Consider the following 23,776-nt stretch of genomic DNA (forward strand, 5'->3'; position numbering starts at 1 on the left):
CATTTGCTCAGTTCGGGGTCATCATGTCAACAATACCTTCTGAATAGATAGGATGCACCTCAGTCATCGCTCAGTAAGACCGGTTCTTTATACCTCGAGCATCGAGTCGATTCCACTCTTATTGAGGCATCTCGGCCTAGATTTTCTGATCATGGAGTTCACTGCATTCACAGAGTGTTGCTAGTGATGTTATCATGATTGATTTAGTCTTAGAGTAGCTGGCATTCAAGACGGATAATGTTATATGGAATCTCAAGTCTAGATGATTAGAAGTAAGACGAAGTGTCCCACTGCCTGAAAAAGAGAACCTCTTTAACAGTGGGATGTTTCCCATAATTTAGTCCCCTCGAATTCACACAATTCGCTCGGGTGAACGCGCATAATGATTGCACCCATACCTCCTGATCTATCCACCTCTGCACTTCCTCCACTGGCAAAAAACCACACCACACCAATATCAAAGTTCAGACGACAAAGCCCATCCCAACCTCAGCCTCGGCACCCGTGGCGCAATCAACCAAAAGCTCAAGCACAGGAAAACGTGATGGTTGACTCTAGCAGCCAAGAAATCCACTCACTGTCGGTAACTAATGGCACCCCCCCCCCCCGGTAGGACAGCCTCAACGATGTGGACTGTGATATTGAACAAAGTTCCAGTTAGCACTCTCCGCCCCGTAAGCAAGTAGACGAAAGCTCCAACATATCGCGAGCCCCACTACTTTCTGGCAGGGGTGCAGGGTAAGCGCTTAGTGCTTATTTCAGCTGAGCTGTTCTTTGTTGATCCCACCCACAGCCCTTTGGGGATTGCTGCCAATTAGTCAGCGGTAAGACTTTAAGGCTATAGAGCTGTGTGACATCGCTTGCGTATTATACAGTCTTCTTGCGGGTCGACTCGAAAGGGCTTTGGCGTCTAACTTAGTTGTTGGCCTCAACCGGAGCTGAACCCGTTAATTTCTCGTTGTTGTACGCTACCGAGGTATTCTTACTCAGCCCTAATAGTTATAGTTAACAGCAAAGAGCTTATACCTTTTGAGGATTAGTGGTAGGCCTTAGGCATGGATGTACTGGCACGAAGGTGACTATAAAATCAGGGAAAGCCTCTGCTGCAGTGGTGTAAGTAACGATCTTCACTTCCAGCCATCCCATCAAGTGCAAGCACATCATTGCAGCTTCCAGAGATGATTGAAACTACTTCTTCCACGCTTCCTCCGACTACAGGAAAGAATACTGCTTCCCCCAGCCTTCCAGACATCTCTCCATCCGAGATGCAAAAGATCCAGCAACGGTACGCCGAAGAGCGCGACAAGCGTCAGCGTCCCGAGGGCCTATCACAGTACATCAACCTGGCCTCAGCCGAGGACCCCTAACTGAAACGTCTCCTACATGATCCGTGGGACGATGGAACCGCTCCCTCTGTGGCCCTGAAGGAAGGCGCCCGCTTCAAGGTCGTCATCCTGGGCGCCGGGTTCGGCGGGCTCCTGTTCGCCGTCCGACTCCTCCAAACCGGCTGCTTCCGCCCGGAGGAGATTGTCCTCGTCGACGTGGCGGCGAGCTTCGGGGGGACGTGGTACTGGAACCGGTACCCGGGACTGATGTGTGATATCGAAAGCTACATCTACTTGCCCTTGCTCGAGGAGACGGGATACATTCCCAAGCGGAAGTACGCTTCCGGGGAGGAGATTCGCGAACATGCGCAGCGTATCGCCGCGCACTGGTCGCTGGAGGACCGCGCCATGTGGCGGACGGAGGTGAATCGGTGTTCTTGGAGTGATGAAGCGGCTGAATGGTCGCTCGACATGACTCAATCTCCGCCTCCCTTGAATAATGATGGAACCAAAGGCGAATCTCTTTCAGCGACCGTCCATGCGGACTTTGTGATTCTCGCACCTGGGCCACTGAACATACCCAAGGTGTCTGATTTCGCTGGTTTTGATTCCTTCCAGGGCTCCCGTTTCCTGGCATCGCGGTGGAATTACGACGTTACTGGGCTAGCCCCGAGACCCCTGTCTTAAGTAGATTGGGGGGCAAACGAGTTGGGATCATCGGCACCGGGGCAACTGGCATCCAGATTGTCCCTGAATTAGCCAAATGGTGTCAACAGTTGTATGTCTTCCAGCGGACGCCCGCGCAAATCGGGGTGCGAGACCAACGCTCCACAGACCTAGGCGAGTGGACCAAGAACGTCGCCACGGGACCTGGTTGGCAAATGGTGCGGTTCCGCAACTTCGTCTCCTTTACGTGTGACACGCAGCCTCCGCCCCCCGTCGATTTGGTGGCAGATGGATGGACTAGCTTTCGTTCTTTGCAGGTCCTCGGAGGCGGAGGCAGTCCGGTCAGCATGGAGGAGATCCCCGCTCATATTATCAGGATGCACGCTTTTGACCTACCTCGAGCCTAGCGCATCCGGGCCCGCGTCGACTAGATAATTCATGATCGGACGGTAGCTGAACAGCTGAAAGCGTGGTATCCCAGCTGGTGCAAACGGCCCTGCTTCCACGACGAGTATTTGCCGACCTTCAATCAGCCGCATGTGCGACTGGTCGATACCAACGGCAAAGGGGTGCAAGCCATCACACCCACCGGAGTGGTAGCCAACGGTGAGCAGTTCGATGTGGACGTCCTGATTCTCGCCATGGGATACGATGTGAAACCGCTCGAAAGCCCTGGGGCGCGAGCGAAGGTCTCGGTGTTTGGACGTGCGGGTCGCAGTATGAATGAGAAATGGGTGCAGAGCCCCTTGACTCTACACGGCGTCGCCACCAGTGGCTTCCCCAACATGTTCTTCTCGGGTGTTGGCCAGACAAGCTATTTCCCTTCATACACAGCGACGCTGGATACATGCGCCAAGCATGTGGCCTTCGTCATTTCCGAAGTTATCAAGCGGCAGGGTAGCGGCAAGATGACTATCGAAGTTACTCAGGGTGCAGAGACAGCTTGGGGGCTGCGAGTCCAGGCCGGTGCTCCGGCCCTGGCAGCCTTGGCGGGTTGTACCCCGTCGTACTTGAACGCTGAAGGCAGCCTAGAAGACGTGTCGATGGAGGAAAGAATGAAGTTGGCGGCTTCTGCACGGTGGCCACACGGGATGGCCGATTGGATGGATGTTTTGGAGGAGTGGCGGGATGCTGGTGACTTGGCTGGACTTCAGATCAGTGTCGTATAGAGACGGTGCCTGCGGTAGGAAATTGAAAACAAGAAGTTCATGGCAATGTCTCAGTGGGTAGATATTGGGGAGGAGCACAGTCAAAATGTCGATCCGTCCCTCACCCTGTAGCCTCAGATATGAGCGTTAGCACTAACCCAACCTACTCTAAAGTGGCATCCTTGTAGTGGCAATCGCGGTCTGAAAATTCCTGTTTCAACCATTAGAAAGTGTACCAAGGCCTCTGTTTCATGCTTTAGCTTTTCCATTTTCAGATTGACCTCTCAGTTGGTCCTTAATCACCTCCCACTGTACTTCATCATTGGTACGTTTCTGATGTACTGTACCACTTCTCAGGCACGGTGTCGTCCTTCTCCCTTGAAGTTGTGGTAAGTCTGCTCTCCGTTTTCGATTTTCTTTCCGCCAGCGTGCCCTACTCATCATCAAACTTCTGGCGTGTTCGCGACGAGGCCTCGTGGTAAGAGATTGGAAGAACAGTCCAGATATTTGTGCTAGCGTCATTGCTGTGTGTCTTCGTGGCGATGTTGGAGATAACTGGAGAGGGGCTTGCGCGGGGCGCATGATGGAGCAAGAGGAATGATTGGCGGTGGTCTTGTTGATCAGGGTGATCGTCGTAGTGTTGTTACAGTCGCGACGGATTGGAGAAGAAGTATACTAGGTCCTTGGACTTTTGACTATCGACTGGATACAAAGCTTTGGTGCATGGTGGAAGGATTATGAGGAGGTGTGTTGAGTTGATGTTGCGCTAGTTGACATTATACACAAAAGAAGCAAACACAACAAAAAATGATGGACAATAGGGAAGATTCCATACTAGGTACAAAGATCACACCACCCGTTTCTGAGAGGATACATGAACCCGAAACAGGACCACATCAACCTTATATTATTTTATACACATGTCTATCTTTGTTAAGTTATTTATTCCAAGCCAGCTAGGGGGTGAGTTGACGTAATGCAGCATTACAGGTGTCTGTCTGGGGTACAGCTGCCAAGAGGATCTGTGGCATGTTACACCAACAAGCTGACAAGCATGGCTGTCGGGTGGAGGGACACGTGCCGTTTCCAGATGTCCGATGACATCTTGCCTTCCCTCCTTCTCCAAAGACATACCCACAACACTAGTCTCCTAGTGGTGCTACTATGAAAGGACTGACCATCTCTCTCCACTGGGCAAACACCTTGTGGGCTTGTAGTGTGTGTCTGACCGCTGCTTGGGGGGGGTGTTGGTCCCGGGTTTGTGACTCCCCAAACAGGCTTAGGCAGTCAGATGACGATCAGCGCGATGGGTCCCGAGTCCATCGCTTTCTCCTTTCGCTCTTCTCCCCGCCTCCATTCTTTTGACGGCCTGGTCTGTGTCTGTCACTACCTATGCATTTACTTCCCCTCCCCCCTCCTTTTCCTTTCAGCTCTTATTTTAGTCTTTCTTTACTTTCAGCTGTATCATATCTTTGCTTTGTGTATAGTTTCATCCTCTCCGACGCTTTGTTGCTACTCTTTCCACTAGACATAACAATCGACCGCTCGGTTGCACTCACTTCCTTATCTCCGTGTCTCACCGCCGTCGACCGCTTCTTCTTGTTTGCATCCAAACACAGTCGAACTTTCGTCCGTGTCTCCACTCTGCAGTTGCCCGGCGTTGATGCGCGGATGGATATGTCCGTTATCGCAAAATGTTTGTTACCTTGAACTTCTCCTATCTACCCCTCCATCTGCCCCCCTGCCCTGCATTTTGGGTTCTCAGGAGTCGGGGTTAACTTTTACTTCTCAGACAGCCATCAGTAGGTCGGAAGCAGCCCTTGCTTCACCTCGCATCGCCGAAAATGCCTCGTTCTGTCCCTCAAAGGTTTCCCTCGGCTCCTTCAGACATCGAGCATGTCTCGATCGAAACCGATGGCCGAAGAACCAGCGCTCAAACGGCTCCTCCCTCGCCGTCCGCCTTTCGGCGCAGTCACAGTCACCTGTCCGAAGCCCACACCGGTTATGAAACGCTGGAATCGCCTATGGAAGTAGGAGAGACGACCAGCTTGTTAGGCAAAGGGCACGAACACCGGCGCAATTTCCCGAGATCCTACACCAACATTTCTGGCAACTCGGGCCCCGATCTAAACTTCAGACATAGCTTGTTGGCGGGCAGCCTCCGGCGATCACGCCATCACAGCCGCGCTAATTCGCAAGCGATGCGTTTCAGCCGTCGCGACAGTGACCCCGCCGCGAGTGTCGCTCCCTCAGGCAAGGACGACATGACTGCCTCGTTCCTGGATGAACGGAGCTGGTACGATCAATTCACCTCGACTGATTGGGTCCATGATAGCATCGCGGACGGCGCTCGCCTACGAGAGTTACGGAGGCGGAAAGACATCCGGGGTCGCCTACTGGCATGGTTCGATGGCAGTCAGGGCTGGGTGCTGGTAGCGTTGATCGGCTGCATAACCGCGGCTATCGCCTTTTCTGTCGACGTGACGGAGAAGTTTGTTTTCGATGTGAAGGAGGGTTTCTGCACCACACACTGGTTCCATAGCCGCCAAAGCTGCTGCACGGGAGGGCAAGAATGCCCCGCGTGGAGATCTTGGTCAAACATTTTGAGCCCATCGGGCAGTGAAAATCAGTGGGTCGATTACGGCATGTTCATTTTCTGGGTGATCTTACTCTCCATGATCTCTTGTGCGCTCACCTTACTCACAAAGACGGTGGTGCCATCATCCATCTCGTTGACGACTCTGGACGAAAACCTCGGAGCTGCGTCCTCGCGCGGTACGAAAGGGAAGACCGGAAATGCCAGCTCGCATGACTCGCCCAATGGTCTACAAGCACCGGGTGCTGTTATCCCTACCCGGCCTGCCATGACATACTACTCGGCGGCAGGGAGTGGAGTGGCCGAGGTCAAGGTCATCAACAGCGGTTTTGTCTTGCACGGGTATCTAGGCTTCAAGACTCTTGTCGTCAAGACTGTCGCTCTGGTCTTTAGTGTCGCGTCAGGCTTGAGCTTGGGTAAGGAGGGTCCATATGTACACATCGCGACCTGCGTAGGAAACATTTGCTGTCGCTTGTTTGCGAAATACAACCTGAACGACGGCAAGAGGCGTGAGGTCTTGAGTGCCAGCGCTGCCAGCGGTGTTGCGGTAGCTTTCGGGGCGCCTATCGGTGGTGTGCTTTTTAGCCTCGAGGAAGTCAGCTATTATTTCCCTCCGAAGACACTCTTCAGGACGTTCTTCTGCTGCATTGCAGCAGCCTTGTCTCTCAAATTCCTCAATCCCTACGGTACCGGCAAGATTGTCTTGTTTCAGGTTCGCTATCTTGGGGATTGGGAAATGTTCGAGATGGTCATCTTCATCCTCTTGGGTGTCCTTGGAGGAGCAGCCGGGGCTCTGTTCATCAAAGCGTCGAGCGTCTGGGCGCGGTCGTTCCGACGCATTCCGATCATCAAGCGCTATCCCATGCTTGAGGTTGTTCTCGTGGCTTTAGTGACCGGACTTGTTGGGTTCTGGAATCGGTACACCAAGCTGCCTGTTTCCGAGCTGATGTTTGAGTTGGCCAGCCCGTGCGAGCATGTGTCATCATCACCCACGGGCTTGTGTCCCAGCGAAGACCGCATTGGCGATATTATTCGCTACCTGCTGGTCGCTCTCGTCATCAAGAGTCTGCTTACCATTGTCACATTTGGCATTAAAGTGCCCGCTGGAATTTACGTTCCATCCATGGTTGTTGGTGGTCTCATGGGCCGCATCGTTGGCCATGTGGCACAATACTTGGTGCTCAAATATCCAAACTCGTTCCTCTTCGGGTCTTCTTGCCCGGCTGTCGCTGGTATGGAGTCCTGCGTGACACCGGGGGTTTATGCCATGGTTGCGGCCGGTGCTACCATGTGTGGTGTCACACGCCTGTCGGTGACACTTGCCGTCATATTGTTCGAACTGACCGGTAGTTTGGACCACGTGCTCCCATTTTCACTGGCAGTTCTCTGTGCCAAGTGGACAGCAGATGCAATCGAACCCCGCAGTATCTACGTGAGTACCTGGAACCCTGCAATCATGGTCATTGTACTAACGTACGCAGGACCTGCTGACGGACATGAACGCGTATCCGTTCCTCGACAATAAACTCCAGCCCTTGTCAGATGGACAACTTGGCGATCTCGTCCGACCCCTGCGGGCCAGCCGGATAATCGACATTTCGGAGTCCTCCTTTGTGCCCGCGACGGAGCTGCGGTCGAAACTACAGAATCTGCTTATGGCCGGTGAGCTCGACAGTGGCTTGCCGATATTGCGTCACAACATTCTGACTGGGTTGATCCCTGCGCCCGACCTTGAATACGCTCTCGACAATCTTGAGGATGAGGAGAACACCCTGTGTCTGATGACGATGGATATGTCCTCGGCTATCTCCGACAGTGAGGACCTGGAAAACACCGACTGGGTGGACTTTACTCAATACATTGATTTTGTAAGTCAGGTGATCTCTCTGCATGACACAAAGCTGATCCTTTTAGTCCCCGATGGCCCTGGACATCCATTCCCCGATTGATCTTGTGTATCAGTGCTTTGCGAAGCTGGGCCTGCGGTATCTGTGTGTTCTCCACGATGGACACTACGCCGGCCTGGTACATAAGAAAGCGTTTGTGAAGTATATGAAGCAGAACGAGTAGTTTGCTTTTCGGTGGATACGTTTTATGAATTGGTCCTGCGCGGTTATCTAGATTTGTTACTGTAAATTAGCTCGGAGTTGGTTCAGCGTTTGTTTCTGTTGCATATGATCCTGTATTTAGACCCTGGCTCCAGAATGGCGCCGTACATACCTTGCATACAGACTGTACATTGTCGCTTGCACTACCTCCACATTACCTTCCCTTTCTCCCTGATAGAGACCGATCAATCCACACGCTCATACCCCACCATCCTCACCCTCACCTCCCCCTCCACAATCCACTCATCCGTGACCGTCTCCCCCACCCACTCCGACACCTCCCTTGCACTCACCCTCCTCCACCCCCTCTCCTGGAGTAACTCCTCATCCACAGGGAAAAAAGTATCACACTCAAACACCCGCCCGCGATCCTCCTGGAACGCCAGCTTCTCCACAAACGTCATCACAATCCGCACCCCGCGCGTCTTGACCCGCAACGCCGCACCATAGATCTCCGCCCCGCCAATCACAAACACCTGTCCCAGTTTCCCCTCCGCGCCGTACCTCGCCTCGAGCGTGGTGAGTGATTCCTCCAACCCCGCGCACACGATCGCGTCGGTTTGCGGCCCTGGCGCTTGCCCCTGGCCCTGGTCCTGGCCCTGCCCCGCCGCGCGCATTTTCTCCTCCTCCTTCCGCCTTTTCCCGTCGAGGTCGTGCTGCACGCGCCGCGCGACCTCCTCGACGGACCGCGTGATCACGGCGTTGATGCGTTTGCCGAGCGGGCGCAGCGAGGCCGGGATCGAGTCGTAGGTCTTGCGGCCCATCAGGATGGCGTTTGTGCTGCCAGTGGGAGAGTGGGCGGGCGGGCGCGAGGTGATGCGCGCGAAGAAGGACATGTCGGTTTTGATGCGCGGCCAGGGGAGGGTGCCGTTTTGGCCGATGCCGAGGCGGAGGGGGCCGGTTTGGTGGCCTGTTGTTGTGGTGGTGGGGGTGGAGGGGATTGGGGTGGTGGCGACTATGAGGGTTAGGGGGGGTGGTTTGGGGGGCATTTTGGGTGGGTTGTTGGGTGGGTGGTTGTGGGTGGTGGTTGTGGGTGGTGGTTGTTGGTGGTGGTGAGGGTGAGGGTGAGGGTGAGGTTGGTTGCGTGGAGGTTATGGATGGATGGATGGATGGATGGGTGTGGAGGGAAATTTGGTTACGGTGGTTGGGTTGGTCGGGGCGGAGGTGGTGGTTATCGATAAGGTAGCGTAGCTTAGCTTTGCCGCATTGCAGCTTGGTTAGTATAATGCAGCTGAGTGGTTTGTTTGCCTTCTCTTTTGGACATTCGTTTGATTCATGCCAGCGCATCGCTTGCTCGAACAGTATATGCATTGTAGACCATTGGCAATCACAGACAATACAGATGATCATGTGCACTGCATAGTACAGTACTATTTCCGCAAGGTTCGAATAACCAGATTCGCAATACCCCAAACCGTAACGCCGAATATCCCACCCCGAAACCCAAACTCCCAATGCGCCCAGACCATACCATACTCCACTCCCAAAAAACCTATTTAGCAGCCTTCAGAAGTCCCCCCTCTTCAATCGCCCGCTGAATCGCCCCCGCATCCCGCTCCAACTCCTCCCGCCGCTTCACCTCCGCCTCATCCTCCCCCAACGTGTCCAGCTTCCCAAACAGCCACGTCTCCTTCATCACCCGCGTAAGCGCCAGGATGTCTTCTGCTGCGCGGACCTGCTCCCATAGCATATCAACAATCAGCGGGTTCGAGTCAGTCGTGAGGAGGTCAGGGCAACGAACCAAAGCGGTGGACTCGACGTCGAGTTGGTAGGTTTCGACGGCTGTGGAGGTGTGGCTTGTGCTTTCTGTCTGCAACTTCAAGTTAGGATCAGGTTTCAAGGGGTAAGAGTGGTGGGCAATGGGCGTCGCGTACCGTGGCTGTGGCCATGATGTTCTCGAAGCGTTGGAGGAGTTGGGAAATGTTCGTGTTGATGCGGTCTGGTTTTTGGGTGTGTTAGTGGCTGATGCGGTGGATGGGGTATGGCATACTGACTGTGCAGGGTTTTGGAGGAGGGTTGGGACTCCATTTTGGGAGATTGGGGGCTATTGAGGCGATTGAGTGATTGTATCAGGTTATGCAGATGGGGAGTGGGTGGGTTGTGCTTGTGATCGTGATTGTTCTGGGCGGGGGTCTAGGCGGTCAGATACTGCCGGCTTTGGATTACGATAATGAAGCTAATCTTCGAGTGTGTCTGGTTGGTGTGATATACGCAGTGGGTATTATGACTATACTTTATCGCTATCTAGGTGGTGCATCTCCAGCGCATGAACTCGTGATTGTTCACTTGACGTGATGGAGAGAAGAAACCCATCACTTGCGGACCTTCTGTTGGTGCTTGGCCCGTCCTGAGTGTTGCGACACCCCTGTCATCGTGGGTAGATTGTGATGTAGCATGATTGAGGAGCGAGGTTCAATGAGCCATGGTAGGTGTTGAGCTCAGCATTTGTAAAGTATGGTGTTCACCGAACATATTTACCCTGCGTCCATTAGCATTGGTATCCAGTCAAGAATCCGGAGCCAAGCCGACTTACCATGAACCGCTTGTGAAAGTCCGATCGCAACAAGTCCTGTATCATGTCAATACCATCCCCTATGTATAGCCAGCAAACTTACATTGACAAATTCCTTGCCCCGTTTATCCTCCGTGCCGCGCGCCTGGTTCTTGAAGACCACGTCGTCATCCCATCGTCGCTTCAGATTGAAGTCCTGGGGGTTGAGCAGAGGGTTTCCGCGCGCAATGTCGTATTCGCGCTTCTCTTCCTCTTCAGCCGCACGCTCGCGTTCCTACCATCATCAGCTTGTAGCCCTAGACCCAGACCGGAAGAAACCCACCTCTTTTTCCTTCTGCTCCAGCCTCTCCTTCTTGATCTTCTCCAGTTCGCGCATCAGCTCGGCAGCTTCATCCTCCTCATCATCACTAAACCAGTCAGTCCTGCCTTTATGCTTTGCTCAATTAGCGAAGCGCCTCACCTATCTTCATCACTACTGTCCTCCTCCGACCCATCTGAGTCCGCGTCGATGTCTCTCGTCTCCTCTAATATCCTTCGTCTTTTCGCTTCCATATCTTCTTCCTGCTCCCCTGTGTCTGCATCTCCGCCCGGCGAACCACCCTCCAACAGGCGCTTGGGCGTCACGCTCTCGACCGTGGGCTCATCAAGGGGGGTTCCGTTCTTCTTGGCGAAATGGGCGGCCTCAGCCTGGAGGAGTTCGGCGCGGAGGTCGCGCTGGGTGGCTTCCGCTTCGGTGCCTTGGCCGAGTTGACTGGCCAGCGTCAGTGTCTTTCTTCCCAATCATACAGGCTATCTCGCCATCCTACCGTGTCTTCAAGAGCTTGTGCGCGGGAAGCAGTCGCTGATGGTAGGCCGGACCACGGAGGGCCTCTTTGCCTTGTGCCTAGTTTCCCATGAGTTCTTGCGCTTCTCCCCGTCGGAGCTGGTAAGCGGGTTTACGTACGGGGTCAAACGTAGGTCTGTGTGCTGTTCCAAGAGTCAGCCAAACACCCTTGCCATGCAACATCACAGTCTTCTCACCTGTAGTCATATTGTGGTTGTGCGTAAATCCAGAGTCGCGAGAATTGCTGTCCGCGAAGAAGAAGAGTTGAGCTCTGATAATAAGGTAACCTCCGCCCGCGGCGATCAAACCAGAGCGGCAAAGCCCTCCGGCCTCAGGCGCACATATCTCACCGCCCAGGTTCCCACCGCTCCCATTGGACCATTACCCACCCGCCCAGACGCTGCAATGACGATGACCGCCTGCCCGCGGCATGAAATTTAGAGTGGAGGGAGAAAACGAAAGTCTTCCCCCGGGCCGCTGGCGGCCAAGTCCGCCGCCCCTCCGCCTATTCTCCTCTCTTTTCCTCCGCCGAAATTCCCAAATCATGAATAAAGAAGCACCGCTCTCGATCGCGGAGCGCGACTTCATCCTCAATGCGCTGCGCGAGGATGTACGGCTGGACGGTCGCGCCGCGGATGAGTTGCGTCCGTTGAAGGTGACCTTCGGGGAGGAGTACGGGCATGTGAAGGTGCAGCTTGGTCGGACGAGGTAAGCATCTTCTCTTGGTGGTTACAAAACAACAGCGCGAAGCTAACCGTTATTGTGTTTGTGTGTGTTAGTCTAGTGACACGCATCTCAGCCGAAGTGACGAAACCGCACGACGACCGGCCGTTCGATGGGCTTTTCACGATCGCGATGGAGCTTACGGCGATGGGGTCGCCCGCCTGGGATAATGGACGGTAGGACTTACCTTTCAACCCCAGAGCAGAGGGACACGGAATAAAGGGCAGCTGCAGCTTCTAATCACCGGGGGAAAAACAGACAAGGCGACCTCGAAACGTACGTGACCAACGTCCTGGACCGGGTGATCCGCCACTCCAACGCGCTGGACACGGAATCGCTGTGCATCGTCAAGGGGGTGAGCTGCTGGAGCATCCGGGCGGACGTGCACATCACCGACTACGACGGCAACCTGATCGATGCGGCGTGCGCGGGCATCATGGCGGGGCTGCAGCACTTCCGGCGCCCGGACGCCGTGGTCAAGGACGGCCAGGTGATCGTCTACGGGGTGGACGAGCGGGTGCCCGTCGCGCTGAACATCACGCACAAGCCGCTCGCGGTGACCTTCCACTCCTTCGACGAGGGCAAGCGCGTGATCCTCGACGCCACCCGGCGCGAGGAGCAGGCCGCCGAGGCCGACGTCGTCTTCGGGCTCAACAATGCCGGCGACGTCTGCTTCATGTCCAAGTTCTCCGGCTCGCCGGTCGACGCCATGGTCTTCGTCAACAAGACCTCCGTCGCCCTGGACAAGGTTAAGGAGATCAATGCCGTCATCGACAAGGCGCTGCAGGCGGATCTGGCTAAGCGCGCGAAGACGGGCAGGGCCGAGGAGTCGCGGGCGGAGAATGATCGGTGATCTACCTTCAGGTCGGGGTGGCTTTGGCGGGGTTTTGCTAGGTTTTACTAGAGATGTCATGCATATTACCAGGAGTCTAATGGTTTTGAAAGACGAGCAATCAGATTTGATTTGGATGATGGTGTGTTTTTGTTTGTAGATTTGGAGAAGCTACCCAATGGCTTGCCATGTTTGCGGTGAGTGGTCTCCGAAATATATTTGCAGCTTAGTAGCAGCCACACCAGGCTGAATGCCACTCAACTTGGCGCTGGCAAAACCTCGAGCCATCTTTTCAGCATTACCCATTTGTAATTGCTGGCCTGTGGCTAGATCAAATGTCAGTCACTAACTGTTCGTGTGCTCTTAGCGTCCTATCAAGAAATGAAGAATCCATTTTCAACCCGATGGTGGATAAATTTAGCCCACGGAGCTATAGTGAATCGGGTGGTGATATGCTCCGCCCAAGCCACTTATCCTCAGGCCAGGCCCGCCACCAAGCAATCTCTCGGACATTTGCCGCAGCCCATCGACCAAGCAGATTTGAGAACTCGCTTTTTTGGTAGACTACGATCTGACAGCCGGCAAGCCACACTTTAGTTCAACAATTAATGTTCTGTCTTAACTTGCTCAACAGAGAAGGTCAAATTTTGTTCATGATGTCTCGATATGACTTTTCGGACGCTGGCTCACGACGGGAGGAAAGCCGATGTCTGCCAGATACTCACTGTTCGCTCGCTCGGACGCGACGTCCACATTTGTCGTGACTGTGATGTTCCCCTTCCCACCGGTCTGCCTCAGGAGCTCTTCTTCTGACCCCGTCAAGTTGCCACTCAGTAGCTCGTGGATCTGGAGGCTAGCGCGTGACAGGCGCGATTCGGCTTTCTTGGGGCCTGCTGCGTTCGAGCCCTGCTTGATGTAATCGGAAAGTCGGTGGGCGCCATTGGTTAAGTCGTCGCTTGAGCTGCCCACGAGCTTGGTGAAAAGGGTCTTCAACGCGGGAAGATTGACTGCCACGACGGCAATCTCTATTTCAATTGCCGCTGCGATGATCATTCGGCCGAGCACGTACGCCGTGTCGGGGTCGGCGATGAGTTGTCTCTGCACTTCGAAGCGGCATAACGCCGTCACTACGGACAAGGCGCCGAAACACATGACTCCGAGCACGGCGACCTTGCGTTGGTTGCTCATCTGTAGCCGCATCACGGTCGGGATCGGTAGGGTGAGGATGATGATATCCGTGATGATGTTCTTGCCATGGTTTAAGACATGTTAGTGTATGTGTATCCTGCCAAGAGCTCTTGCCATCCCTACCAGTCCTGTTGGTACCATCATGACCACGTACGTGCTCAGACATTGCGCGTTTGTATACTCAGCGGGGTGGAATATGGCGCCGAGGGGTCTGCATTGTAGAAAGGCGAGTAGCCAGTTCGTGATCGTGAAAAGGGTGTTGAGGACCATTGTGCTGAAGACTTTGATCTGGAATGATCGATCTGGGGAGAGTCGGAGGTAGAAGAGCAGGAACGCTTGTTTGATGGTCCAGTGCACGAACATGTAAAAGACTTCTTCGACGAACAGCCACTGGATGCAAATGTGTTAGTTGAGAACGCGCCAGTAAGCGAGGTGTGTACCTTGGTTATTTGTTCCTGCTGATGCGAGGATAATTGACTCGAGTGCCTACCACGGAACCTGGTCAGCTCTCGTCCTGCTTATTGATTGTCTTTTCGTCTCTCACAGTCCACATCCATAATGAAGAAAGATGTACAGAATCATCTGCTGCATCCCGTTGACAAACTGTGAAGTGATCAATTGGATGGTCGCTGATCAAGAGCCAGAATGAGAACTCCTTACCAGGAGAATGATAGCCACCGCATCATCCGTACCAAAACTCTGATGACGCAGTCGACAGTAAAGCCGCAGGAAGATGGAGCAAGTTCCGATCGCGAAAGCAGCAGAGATAATCCCGTAGGTCAATGGCTGGAGATTCTCGAGAGCCATTTTGCCCACCGCATAAGCCCAGGCAAAGAGCTCGCTCCTGCAGGCTCTTTTGCTCTGTCGAAAATGACCAGCGAGTCGAGCCGGCCGAGAGAATATATACTGGACAGGCTCGAAAGTCCATTGGGCCGATAATCAAATGCTTGGAGGCAGCCTTGTCTTTCTTCACCCCCTCTTCTGATCCAGCCCATCCTGCTGTGTGCATCGATCCTGTTGATAGTCCAGCCATCCCTGCAAGCGCCATCGCTAGGAGGCCTTAGATGCAGATGAGATCCAGTGCGCAAAACTCTTTGCTTTCTCTCCTCCCGCCAATCCGCGAGAGTTGGCATCAGCATAAGCTCCACAGCGGACGGCTGCTCCCTTCCTAGTCTCCTATAGTGTCTCGCGATGTGGATCGGGGAATTCAGCCACCACTGAAGGGCCGCCGTGCGATCAAGCGAACACGAGTAGCAGAGATGAAAGGTGGAGATGACGGGCTTGTCCTGCATATTGTCCGCACGAGGACCGGAGTTTCACCATCGTGCACGATGGGTCTTGGTTTCTGTCATAAGCGCCTCTCTTATCCCGGTTGTGCGATCGGCTGAGATGGTGAGTGTTTTTTATTCCTGCCGAGGTGGGGTATAGACAAGGGTCAATAAACTAACCAGCTGTCTGCTGCCAATAACAGATTCACAGTCATCGACTATAGTGACGCCGTCGCTTTAGCATGCAATCTTGTATGATGCTGGAGGGAGTCCCGGCTCGAATGGATGATAAATAATCGTTCGCTGCCCCTTTTCTTCGAACAACTGTGGGCACACTGATGGGTGGTTGAGAAAATCAACAACGCACTCACAATGGAGGCAGCGAAATTGTTGCTTTGGTCCGCAGGCGTTAGTGACTTCCTCGGGAAGGACCTGCTCAGCCTGGGAAGTTCCGCTGCCGGACTCGCGATTGTCCTCCATCTCACTCTCTTTCGCACCAGTTTTCCCACGGAAGATCATCTTCATGAACTTCTGATACTCTACGTTGTTTCAGTATCTGCCGTGTTTGCTGCCTATCTTTCGTCAACTGATTATTCAGCGACCCAGAGTCTGGTCCGAGTATGCTGGATTGCAGGCGCTTTCAACACAGGACTATTGTTGAGCATTGGGGTTTATCGGTTGTTCTTTCATCGTCTTCGTCACTTTCCAGGCCCGATAGGGTCCAAGGTGTCCCGGTTCTATGATGCGTATCTTGCCGGACGGAATGTGCAATACAATGTGGAAATTGAGAAACTCCACAAACAGTACGGTGACTTCATCAGGACAGGTATGCCATGTCGCCACTCCCAGGTGCTCACCACCAGTACTGAACATGCTCCGATCATAGGTCCTCGAGAGATCTGCATCGTCCGGAGATCGGCTTTACCAGTCCTCTTCGGACCTCGGTCAAAGTGTCGCAAGTCAACCTACTACGCGCAGGCCTCTACCAACCCAATAGAATGCTCCGTCCACCACACACGAAATTTCGAAGATCATCGGAAACGACGGAAGGCATGGGATCGAGGATTCTGTATCAAATGTGCGCTCTCTACTCAAAGCCATTTCTTGGAAGATGCCGGCGGAAATTGACCAGGCATATCTAGCACTCGGAGTGTACGAACCACGGATCAAGGCGAGGGCCGATCAACTTGCCGCTCATATCGCAGCCAACCTGGGAAATCCCATTGATGCCACCGCCTGGTCAATGTTTCTCAGTTTTGATGTGATGGGGGATGTGGGCTTTGGAAAGAACTTTGGAAACTTGACAACAGGTGTTGAGCACCCGGCTATCAAAGCAATTCACGACCACATGGCCATTCTGGGGGTTCTAGGCCATGTTCCCTGGTTTCTGAATCTCATAAGCGGTGTTCCGGGAGCGACTGCAGCCTATTCAGGTTTTTTCAAGTGGTGTGGTGATGAGATAGAAAGGAAGCAAAAGGTGCGTTATTGCTTCGTTTGTGTTCGGCTTTTGGCTGAGGTGTTAATGCGGTGTGCAGATCTGGGACGCTGGAAAGTATCCAGACGATATTGTCTCATGGCTGCTGAAAGCCTACGTGGACAACGACGCAGCAGCCTCTCCTTCAGAAGCTGCTTTGCACGAAGACTCTCGGGTGGTTATTATCGCTGGCAGTGAAACCACAGCGACTACCTTAGCTACTGTTCTTTTCTACCTAGCTAAGTATCAGTATGTCCTTGCCAAGCTTCAGCGACTCTTAGATGAGGCTATGCCCGGTGGGGTCGAGGACTGGTCCTACGACAAAGTGAAGAAAGTCTCTTTTCTTGACGACATCATCAGTGAAGCTCTCCGTCTCCGGCCAGCCGTGATGACAGGTGGATACCGGGTAACCCCTGCGGAAGGCCTCCAGATCGATGAGGTGTACATTCCCGGGGATGTCAACGTGTTTGTTCCGGTTCAGTTGATCCAAACGGACGAGAGATATTACAAACAAGCCAAAAGTTTCATTCCCGAGAGATGGGGTGAAAGAAAAGGTGAGCTGGGCACCGATGGGGCGCCTTTCATTCCATTTGCAATGGGTAAGTACTTTACCGCAACTTTTTCGCGGCGTCGGATTGATTCACAATTCAAGTGATTGGGTAAGTTCCATCGCTAACTTGCGTCCCCAGGCCCATATAGTTGTCCCGGAAAGAATCTCGCTCTGCTCAGCCTCCGCATCACGGTGTCTGTATTGGCTTTACAATATTCTATAAGCTTCGCGCCGGGTGAGACAGGTGAAGACTTTGAGCACAACGCGTTGGACACGTTTACAACGACGTTACCTCCTCTTCGGCTTCAGTTTTTCAAACGGCAGGGTTTGCCAGGATGCTAGCCCTAGTGCCAGAGTTGCCAAATACTATCTCGTTCAAATTGTTCTAGATGCCATGGTCCAGGAAAACAAGATCGAGAGCCTAATGGCCGATGCGCCAAAAAGCCACGCTCGGCACCTTGTCTCGAGATACGAATGAAGATTTGATACATTCTACGACATGTTGTCTGGGGTGTTGTTTGCCTGTTCCACTGACTTGTAACTTGGCAAAACCCGCTAGACATATCCATATAAGACAAAGAACATCATAGACATTTCCAGCCCTCTACGTATCTCATTGCTCATTGCATACGTGACATTACACGATGCTTGCAGGCTGTTGAATATATAGCAGCTGTAGTTCCATGTTCAGGATAAATTAGAAGTTGCAAATCAGTTCCAAACCAGTCCCTAGTCTCATCGCCCTACTTTACCTATTCATATTTCTGTTGATGAACAACAATGGCAACTTCGCAACCTATAATCTGGGTGCGTCAGTATGAATACCACTACCAAGAAATGAAGAACTCCACGAACCAGGTTGCAACTTGGTTGAAAAGGAACTACGAAGAGAACCACAGAAGACTTCCACCGAGAAACCCGGAATATCCTCTCGATGTGGGCCAATACATACATTGCGCAACCTTTCTCAGAGACTTGCGAAGCCCCGGTATCGAATTTCCTCGGGAGTCAACGGCTTCCCTTCACTACGCTATTTGGGCACGTCTACACAGGGTTGAGATCGAATACTCACAGAGGCGCAATTGGAACAAAGGGCAGAGACGCAAGTTCGAAAGCCATGTTCACTTCCTCCTAGTACTGATGGAGGTCCATGACATTCTGTTGCAACGATCGAACCAAGACCCTCTTCGATACTGCAGAGACTGTGCCGATCATGAGCCCAAGCAGCTTGCAAGTGCGAACTTCCCATGGAGACCGACTGGGCAGTTCCATCTGAAATTGAAATTGACGTTTTCCGTGGCAAGAGCTTTGGCTGCTAGGTTTTTCCGGGCCAAGCAGAGCTAAGATGATTGTTTTACTTTGATTTTTGATGTGTAACTGATCAAATTGTTGCTTGGTTTATACATGCTTGCATGTTTTGGTTTTGATGTTAACATAGTTTAGGATTGAAATAATATTGTGGTTAACGTCTCAGTATCTGCTTCCAAGCTCCAAGCTGTTGCTGCTATTTTGTTGTTTGTTGATTGTTGATTGTAGAAAGCCGTGACGGCAGTTGACGATCGGTCAGGCGGCGCTAACCCAAAGCGGACGCAGGTGTTCATCCCTCCCTTTCTCCAATCCATCATCCACTTTCAACCACGCGGTAGTTAGTGGAAATGAATTGACTCTGCCAAATCGTCTTCCTACTCTGAAACACCATAACTTATCCTCCCCCCCCCCTCATGGCTTATAATTAGCACGTCTCCCAGTCAACAATTTAATTTACTCACCGTCTCGACCCGGAGAGCCCCGCCCCATCTCCCGGCCCCAGCCACGGGCGGTGATCCAACGCTAATTGCGCGGCATCTGAGCTAAACCGCCAGGCAGTCAGAATTTCTCCCCATCTGCGTTACTTCTCTCCCTCCCCGCCGCTTACTGTCACCCGGACTCAATTCCGACCACCTCCTCCCTATTTCTACGTGTCTCCGCCATCCTCCACTACTCCCAGCGCGCGACTTTCACCCCTTCCCTCCCCCGTCAATCAATGCTCTTGGGGCACCACCTCGCAGTAACGGTGTCTGCCCGCCCTCAGCGTCATGGCCAGCGGTAGGCCTCCCGGACCTCATCCAGCCGCTGGCCACAACGAGGAACTGCTGCTGGATGAGTCCACTCCCATGTACAACACGGGTCAACGTCCGCCTGTGAACGATGACAACCTGTTGCGACAGTACGATATCGACGACTCCGACCAACCCCAACCCCGTCCCTCCGTTTCCTACGATAGCTTCGTCGGCGGACAGGCTCCGCCGCATTCAGGCGCCCATGCGACTTCCTCTGCGCACCCTCCGGCGCAAACCGGGGGCTACCTCACTGATCCTTACACCGGAGCCGATGTGTCTCGTACCTATTCCCATACCTCCGGCCTGAGCAACTACAACCGCTACTCCCTCGATGAATACGACGACGACCGGTCGCTGCACGGATACTACGATCTGGATGATGACGACATACACCACTCGCAGCCCGACAGCCGGGTTCGTCAGGCGAAGGAGCGGAACAGCATCCTGGGTCTGGGGGGTGGCCTGATGGGCCGAGCGAAGCACATGCTGGGCATGGGGCCCGAGTACTCGGAAATGGATCTCCCCTTGACTGAGTCGGGCGGTCGTGCGGCTCGGTTGGACAGTGCAGATCCGGATGAGGCGGCTGCGACCGGGGCTCGAAAGAAGTCGAAGAAGTCGGACTTCAAATTTGGGTTCGGTCGCAGGAAGGTCGACCCGTCGACTCTGGGACCTCGAATGATCGTTTTGAACAATCCGCCCGCGAACGCCGTGCACAAATTCGTGGACAACCATGTCTCGACGGCCAAATACAACATTTTCACCTTCATCCCGAAGTTCCTGTTCGAGCAATTCTCGAAGTACGCCAACCTGTTCTTCCTGTTCACCGCCGTTCTTCAACAGATCCCGAATGTCACTCCCACGAATCGGTATACCACCATCGGTCCGCTGTTGATTGTGTTGTTGGTGTCAGCCATCAAAGAACTTGTGGAGGATTACAAGCGGAGACTGTCCGATAAAGGGTTGAACTTTTCCAAGACACAGGTACTGAAAGGCTCGAGCTTCCACGAGACCAAGTGGATTGATGTCGCTGTCGGTGATATTGTTCGCGTGGAGTCTGAGCAGCCATTTCCCGCCGATATGGTCTTGCTTGCGTCGTCGGAGCCTGAGGGTCTATGCTATATCGAGACGGCGAATCTGGACGGCGAAACCAACCTCAAGATCAAGCAAGCTATTCCGGAGACGGCGCATTTGGTTAGTCCCGCGGATCTCAGTCGGTTGACCGGGCGCGTCCGATCGGAACAGCCAAACAGCAGTCTTTACACGTACGAGGCCACATTGACTATGCACGCGGGAGGTGGTGAGAAGGAACTGCCACTGGCCCCGGATCAACTGCTCCTGCGAGGTGCGACCCTGCGCAACACCCCCTGGGTGCATGGCATCGTCGTTTTTACCGGCCACGAAACGAAGTTGATGCGAAACGCGACGGCAACCCCGATCAAGCGAACGGCTGTCGAGCGTATGGTTAACGTCCAGATTCTCATGCTGGTTGGCATCCTCGTGGCGCTGAGTGTGATCAGTTCCGTTGGTGATCTGGTCATTCGGCAAACAGAGGGCAGCCAACTCACATACCTCGACTACGGCAGTACCCATGCTGTCAAGCAGTTTGTTTTGGACATTTTCACCTACTGGGTCTTGTACTCGAACTTGGTTCCGATCTCCCTTTTCGTCACCATTGAGATTATCAAGTATGCACAGGCTTTCTTGATCAACGCGGATCTCGACATTTACTACGACAAGACTGATACTCCTGCAACCTGCCGGACGTCATCGTTGGTCGAAGAGTTGGGACAGATCGAGTATATCTTTTCCGACAAGACAGGAACCCTGACGTGTAACATGATGGAGTTCAAGCAATGCACTATTGCCGGTGTCCAATACGGAGAGGATGTTCCAGAGGACCGCCGCGCTACTGTTGAAGACGGTGTCGAAGTGGGCGTTCACGACTTCAAGAAGCTCAGGGAGAATCTCCGCTCCCACCCTTCGTCAGATGTGATTCACCACTTCCTCACTCTGCTTGCGACTTGTCATACCGTCATTCCGGAAAGATCTGAGAAGGAGCCGGGCAAGATCAAGTATCAGGCGGCGTCTCCGGATGAAGGTGCGCTGGTCGAGGGTGCTGCAATGCTTGGCTATCGATTTTCCAACCGCAAGCCCAGATCCGTGATTTTCACGGTGGAGGGTCAGGACTACGAGTATGAGTTGCTGGCCGTCTGCGAGTTCAACTCTACGAGAAAGCGTATGTCGACTATTTTCCGCTGCCCAGACGGCAAGGTCCGTATTTATACCAAGGGTGCGGATACTGTCATTCTCGAGCGGCTGCACCCTGATAACCCGACCGTTGAGGCGACGCTGCAACACCTGGAGGAATATGCGTCGGAGGGTCTACGTACGCTTTGTTTGGCGATGCGTGAGATTCCTGAAGCGGAGTTCCAGCAGTGGTATCAGATCTATGACAAGGCCGCAACTACGGTCAGCGGAAACCGCGCGGATGAATTGGACAAGGCAGCTGAACTCATTGAGAAGGACTTTTACCTTCTCGGAGCCACGGCCATTGAGGATCGCCTGCAGGATGGAGTCCCGGATACTATCCACACCCTCCAGACGGCAGGCATCAAGATCTGGGTCTTGACTGGCGACAGACAGGAAACGGCTATCAACATCGGAATGTCGTGCAAGCTGATTTCGGAGGATATGACCCTGCTCATTGTCAACGAGGAAAGCGCCCAGGCTACCAAAGATAATTTGATGAAAAAGCTTCAAGCTGTTCAGAGCCAGGGTCCTTCAGGCGAGACTGAAGCGATGGCATTGATTATTGATGGCCGGTCGTTGACCTTCGCTCTCGAGAAGGACATGGAGAAGTTGTTCTTGGACTTGGCGGTGTTGTGCAAGGCGGTTGTCTGCTGGTAGGTTTGCCATTATCTTTTGCTCTCACTTTTCTCTTGAGTTTGTACTAATTCAAGAAGTCGTGTGTCCCCCCTGCAGAAGGCCCTTGTGGTCAAGCTGGTCAAACGCCACCTCAAATCCTTGCTTCTGGCGATCGGTGACGGCGCCAACGACGTGTCTATGATTCAGGCCGCCCATGTCGGTGTTGGTATCAGTGGTGTCGAGGGTTTGCAGGCCGCACGGTCTGCAGACGTGTCGATTGCCCAGTTCCGCTATCTGCGAAAGCTCCTTCTGGTCCACGGGGCCTGGAATTACCACCGTATCAGTCGAGTGATCTTGTACTCGTTTTACAAGAATATCGCTCTCTGTATGACGCAGTTCTGGGTAAGTCATTCTTGCTAGTGAGTCGGCCTTTACTGACGATGCATAGTATTCTTTCCAAAACGCTTTCTCTGGCGAGGTTATCTACGAGTCGTGGACACTGTCGTACTACAACGTCTTCTTCACCGTGCTTCCCCCTTTCGCCATGGGCATTTGTGATCAGTTCATCTCTGCGCGGTTGCTGGATCGCTATCCGCAGCTGTACCAGATGGGTCAGAAGAGTCTCTTCTTCCGCCGACACAGCTTCTGGTCCTGGATTGCCAACGGGTTCTACCATTCGTTGCTCCTGTACATCGTCGGACAACTCTTCTTCATCTGGGACGGTGCCCAGGCCGACGGCAAAACCGCCGGTCACTGGGTTTGGGCCGAAGCTCTGTACACGGCTGCGCTGGCGACGGTGCTGGGCAAGGCGGCCCTGATCACGAACATCTGGACAAAATACACCTTCATCGCGATCCCCGGCTCGATGATCATCTGGCTGATCTTCCTGCCGGCCTACGGCTACGCGGCCCCGGCGATCGGCTTCTCGACCGAGTACTACGGCACGATCCCGGTGGTGTTCAAGTCGCCGACCTTCTACCTGCTGGTGGTGATCCTGCCCTGCATCTGCCTGCTCCGCGACTACGCGTGGAAGTACGCCAAGCGCATGTACTTCCCGCAGCACTACCACCACGTGCAGGAGATCCAGAAGTACAACGTGCAGGACTACCGGCCGCGGATGGAACAGTTCCAGAAGGCGATCCGCAAGGTGCGGCAGGTGCAGCGCATGCGCAAGCAGCGCGGGTACGCGTTCAGCCAGGCGGACGAGGGCGGCCAGATGAGAGTTGTAAATGCTTACGATACCACGAGAGGAAGAGGACGCTACGGAGAAATGACCAGCTCGCGAGCTCTAGTGTAACGATTGTCTGTTTTGCTTTTGTGGCCTTTTGATTTTCCTTCTTTGTATGTCTAACTTTTGTCTCTTTTGGGGGGTGACGATGAAGCCTGATGTGGCTGTTTGTGTTTTGTTGCGTGTATTTACTCGGAGACGGCTCTATGAGACAATGTGAAATATGGTATGGTTTGACTCTCCCCTCCCCCTCCCCCTCCCCTTTGCTTTTAGCCTCACAGTAACCCGACCCTAAGACCAACAATATAACTATCTGGGGGAGAACCCCCAGACCCCCCTTCTTTTCAGCTTCCCAGTAAACTCAAGACCAA

The 23,776-nt window shown here is 53.5% G+C and overlaps 10 protein-coding genes across 10 annotated transcripts; 6 read left to right on the top strand and 4 right to left on the bottom strand.

Moving 5' to 3' along the window:
• Positions 1-1,178: 1,178 nt before the first annotated feature.
• BO95DRAFT_456408 (flavin-containing monooxygenase) lies at positions 1,179-3,160 on the top strand (the record flags this gene model as incomplete). The annotated part of the gene is made up of 4 exons (XM_025588400.1): positions 1,179-1,314; positions 1,432-1,966; positions 1,993-2,332; positions 2,423-3,160. 4 exons carry the CDS (start codon positions 1,179-1,181, stop codon positions 3,158-3,160), a joined length of 1,749 nt encoding a protein of 582 aa, XP_025438230.1.
• A 1,535-nt stretch (positions 3,161-4,695) lies between these two features.
• On the top strand, positions 4,696-7,999 carry BO95DRAFT_397795 (chloride channel protein). Its single transcript, XM_025583789.1, has 4 exons — positions 4,696-4,835; positions 4,932-7,167; positions 7,217-7,603; positions 7,650-7,999. Exons 2-4 carry the CDS (start codon positions 4,984-4,986, stop codon positions 7,803-7,805), a joined length of 2,727 nt encoding a protein of 908 aa, XP_025438231.1. The 5' UTR covers positions 4,696-4,835; positions 4,932-4,983; the 3' UTR covers positions 7,806-7,999.
• On the bottom strand, positions 7,668-8,953 carry BO95DRAFT_259943 (dihydrofolate reductase). The gene has a single exon (XM_025581494.1). The coding sequence runs from the start codon at positions 8,830-8,832 to the stop codon at positions 8,029-8,031; it is 804 nt and encodes a 267-aa protein (XP_025438232.1). The 5' UTR covers positions 8,833-8,953; the 3' UTR covers positions 7,668-8,028.
• Positions 8,954-9,159: 206 nt separating this feature from the next.
• Positions 9,160-10,029, bottom strand: BO95DRAFT_422186 (RNA polymerase II mediator complex head subunit MED22). The gene is made up of 3 exons (XM_025584587.1): positions 9,838-10,029; positions 9,718-9,782; positions 9,160-9,653 (listed from the first exon to the last, which is right to left on the bottom strand). The coding sequence occupies exons 1-3, from the start codon at positions 9,869-9,871 to the stop codon at positions 9,336-9,338; spliced, it is 417 nt and encodes a 138-aa protein (XP_025438233.1). The 5' UTR covers positions 9,872-10,029; the 3' UTR covers positions 9,160-9,335.
• A 16-nt stretch (positions 10,030-10,045) lies between these two features.
• On the bottom strand, positions 10,046-11,441 carry BO95DRAFT_446725 (spliceosome-associated CWC15 family protein). The gene is made up of 8 exons (XM_025587452.1): positions 11,376-11,441; positions 11,299-11,321; positions 11,162-11,238; positions 10,816-11,106; positions 10,678-10,762; positions 10,459-10,629; positions 10,377-10,412; positions 10,046-10,322 (listed from the first exon to the last, which is right to left on the bottom strand). The coding sequence occupies exons 1-8, from the start codon at positions 11,383-11,385 to the stop codon at positions 10,305-10,307; spliced, it is 711 nt and encodes a 236-aa protein (XP_025438234.1). The 5' UTR covers positions 11,386-11,441; the 3' UTR covers positions 10,046-10,304.
• A 214-nt stretch (positions 11,442-11,655) lies between these two features.
• BO95DRAFT_446726 (exosome non-catalytic core subunit RRP45) lies at positions 11,656-12,849 on the top strand. Its single transcript, XM_025587453.1, has 3 exons — positions 11,656-11,886; positions 11,958-12,077; positions 12,160-12,849. Exons 1-3 carry the CDS (start codon positions 11,723-11,725, stop codon positions 12,752-12,754), a joined length of 879 nt encoding a protein of 292 aa, XP_025438235.1. The 5' UTR covers positions 11,656-11,722; the 3' UTR covers positions 12,755-12,849.
• Positions 12,850-13,257: 408 nt separating this feature from the next.
• Positions 13,258-14,922, bottom strand: BO95DRAFT_422195 (uncharacterized protein). Its single transcript, XM_025584588.1, has 5 exons — positions 14,582-14,922; positions 14,466-14,524; positions 14,362-14,407; positions 14,045-14,311; positions 13,258-13,981 (listed from the first exon to the last, which is right to left on the bottom strand). Exons 1-5 carry the CDS (start codon positions 14,726-14,728, stop codon positions 13,385-13,387), a joined length of 1,116 nt encoding a protein of 371 aa, XP_025438236.1. The 5' UTR covers positions 14,729-14,922; the 3' UTR covers positions 13,258-13,384.
• A 584-nt stretch (positions 14,923-15,506) lies between these two features.
• Positions 15,507-17,555, top strand: BO95DRAFT_422196 (cytochrome P450; the record flags this gene model as incomplete). The annotated part of the gene is made up of 5 exons (XM_025584589.1): positions 15,507-16,015; positions 16,076-16,267; positions 16,332-16,666; positions 16,725-17,262; positions 17,353-17,555. The coding sequence occupies exons 1-5, from the start codon at positions 15,562-15,564 to the stop codon at positions 17,553-17,555; spliced, it is 1,722 nt and encodes a 573-aa protein (XP_025438237.1). The 5' UTR covers positions 15,507-15,561.
• Positions 17,556-17,993: 438 nt separating this feature from the next.
• Positions 17,994-18,557, top strand: BO95DRAFT_435576 (uncharacterized protein; the record flags this gene model as incomplete). Its single annotated transcript, XM_025585190.1, has 1 exon — positions 17,994-18,557. The coding sequence occupies one exon, from the start codon at positions 17,994-17,996 to the stop codon at positions 18,555-18,557; it is 564 nt and encodes a 187-aa protein (XP_025438238.1).
• Positions 18,558-18,881: 324 nt separating this feature from the next.
• BO95DRAFT_446730 (aminophospholipid-translocating P4-type ATPase DRS2) lies at positions 18,882-23,642 on the top strand. The gene is made up of 3 exons (XM_025587454.1): positions 18,882-22,215; positions 22,276-22,579; positions 22,626-23,642. Exons 1-3 carry the CDS (start codon positions 19,289-19,291, stop codon positions 23,472-23,474), a joined length of 4,080 nt encoding a protein of 1,359 aa, XP_025438239.1. The 5' UTR covers positions 18,882-19,288; the 3' UTR covers positions 23,475-23,642.
• Positions 23,643-23,776: the final 134 nt, after the last annotated feature.

Source organism: Aspergillus brunneoviolaceus (assembly GCF_003184695.1).
Source record: "Aspergillus brunneoviolaceus CBS 621.78 unplaced genomic scaffold BO95scaffold_75, whole genome shotgun sequence".
Taxonomy (NCBI): Eukaryota; Fungi; Ascomycota; class Eurotiomycetes; order Eurotiales; family Aspergillaceae; genus Aspergillus; species Aspergillus brunneoviolaceus.

Bases quoted from the DNA above. Each gene is read 5' to 3' on its own strand.
- BO95DRAFT_446730 (XM_025587454.1), top strand. From the start codon at position 19,289: ATGGCCAGCGGTAGGCCTCCCGGACCTCATCCAGCCGCTGGCCACAAC. The intron at 22,216-22,275 runs GTAGGTTTGCCA...TAATTCAAGAAG, and splicing joins TGCAAGGCGGTTGTCTGCTG to TCGTGTGTCCCCCCTGCAGA. The intron at 22,580-22,625 runs GTAAGTCATTCT...GACGATGCATAG, and splicing joins TCTGTATGACGCAGTTCTGG to TATTCTTTCCAAAACGCTTT.
- BO95DRAFT_422186 (XM_025584587.1), bottom strand. From the start codon at position 9,871: ATGGAGTCCCAACCCTCCTCCAAAACCCTGCACA. The intron at 9,783-9,837 runs GTCAGTATGCCA...CCCAAAAACCAG, and splicing joins CTCCTCCAAAACCCTGCACA to ACCGCATCAACACGAACATT. The intron at 9,654-9,717 runs GTACGCGACGCC...TTGAAGTTGCAG, and splicing joins ACATCATGGCCACAGCCACG to ACAGAAAGCACAAGCCACAC.
- BO95DRAFT_397795 (XM_025583789.1), top strand. From the start codon at position 4,984: ATGCCTCGTTCTGTCCCTCAAAGGTTTCCCTCGGCTCCTTCAGACATC. The intron at 7,168-7,216 runs GTGAGTACCTGG...TAACGTACGCAG, and splicing joins TCGAACCCCGCAGTATCTAC to GACCTGCTGACGGACATGAA. The intron at 7,604-7,649 runs GTAAGTCAGGTG...TGATCCTTTTAG, and splicing joins TTACTCAATACATTGATTTT to TCCCCGATGGCCCTGGACAT.
- BO95DRAFT_259943 (XM_025581494.1), bottom strand. From the start codon at position 8,832: ATGCCCCCCAAACCACCCCCCCTAACCCTCATAGTCGCCACCACCCCA.
- BO95DRAFT_446725 (XM_025587452.1), bottom strand. The intron at 10,763-10,815 runs GTGAGGCGCTTC...TGACTGGTTTAG, and splicing joins GACAGTAGTGATGAAGATAG to TGATGATGAGGAGGATGAAG. The intron at 10,413-10,458 runs GTAAGTTTGCTG...GACATGATACAG, and splicing joins GGGGCAAGGAATTTGTCAAT to GACTTGTTGCGATCGGACTT.
- BO95DRAFT_446726 (XM_025587453.1), top strand. From the start codon at position 11,723: ATGAATAAAGAAGCACCGCTCTCGATCGCGGAGCGCGACTTCATCCTC. The intron at 11,887-11,957 runs GTAAGCATCTTC...TGTGTGTGTTAG, and splicing joins GTGCAGCTTGGTCGGACGAG to TCTAGTGACACGCATCTCAG. The intron at 12,078-12,159 runs GTAGGACTTACC...GGGGAAAAACAG, and splicing joins CCCGCCTGGGATAATGGACG to ACAAGGCGACCTCGAAACGT.
- BO95DRAFT_422195 (XM_025584588.1), bottom strand. From the start codon at position 14,728: ATGGCTCTCGAGAATCTCCAGCCATTGACCTACGGGATTATCTCTGCT. The intron at 14,525-14,581 runs GTAAGGAGTTCT...ATCACTTCACAG, and splicing joins CGGTGGCTATCATTCTCCTG to TTTGTCAACGGGATGCAGCA. The intron at 14,312-14,361 runs GTACACACCTCG...ATTTGCATCCAG, and splicing joins AGCAGGAACAAATAACCAAG to TGGCTGTTCGTCGAAGAAGT.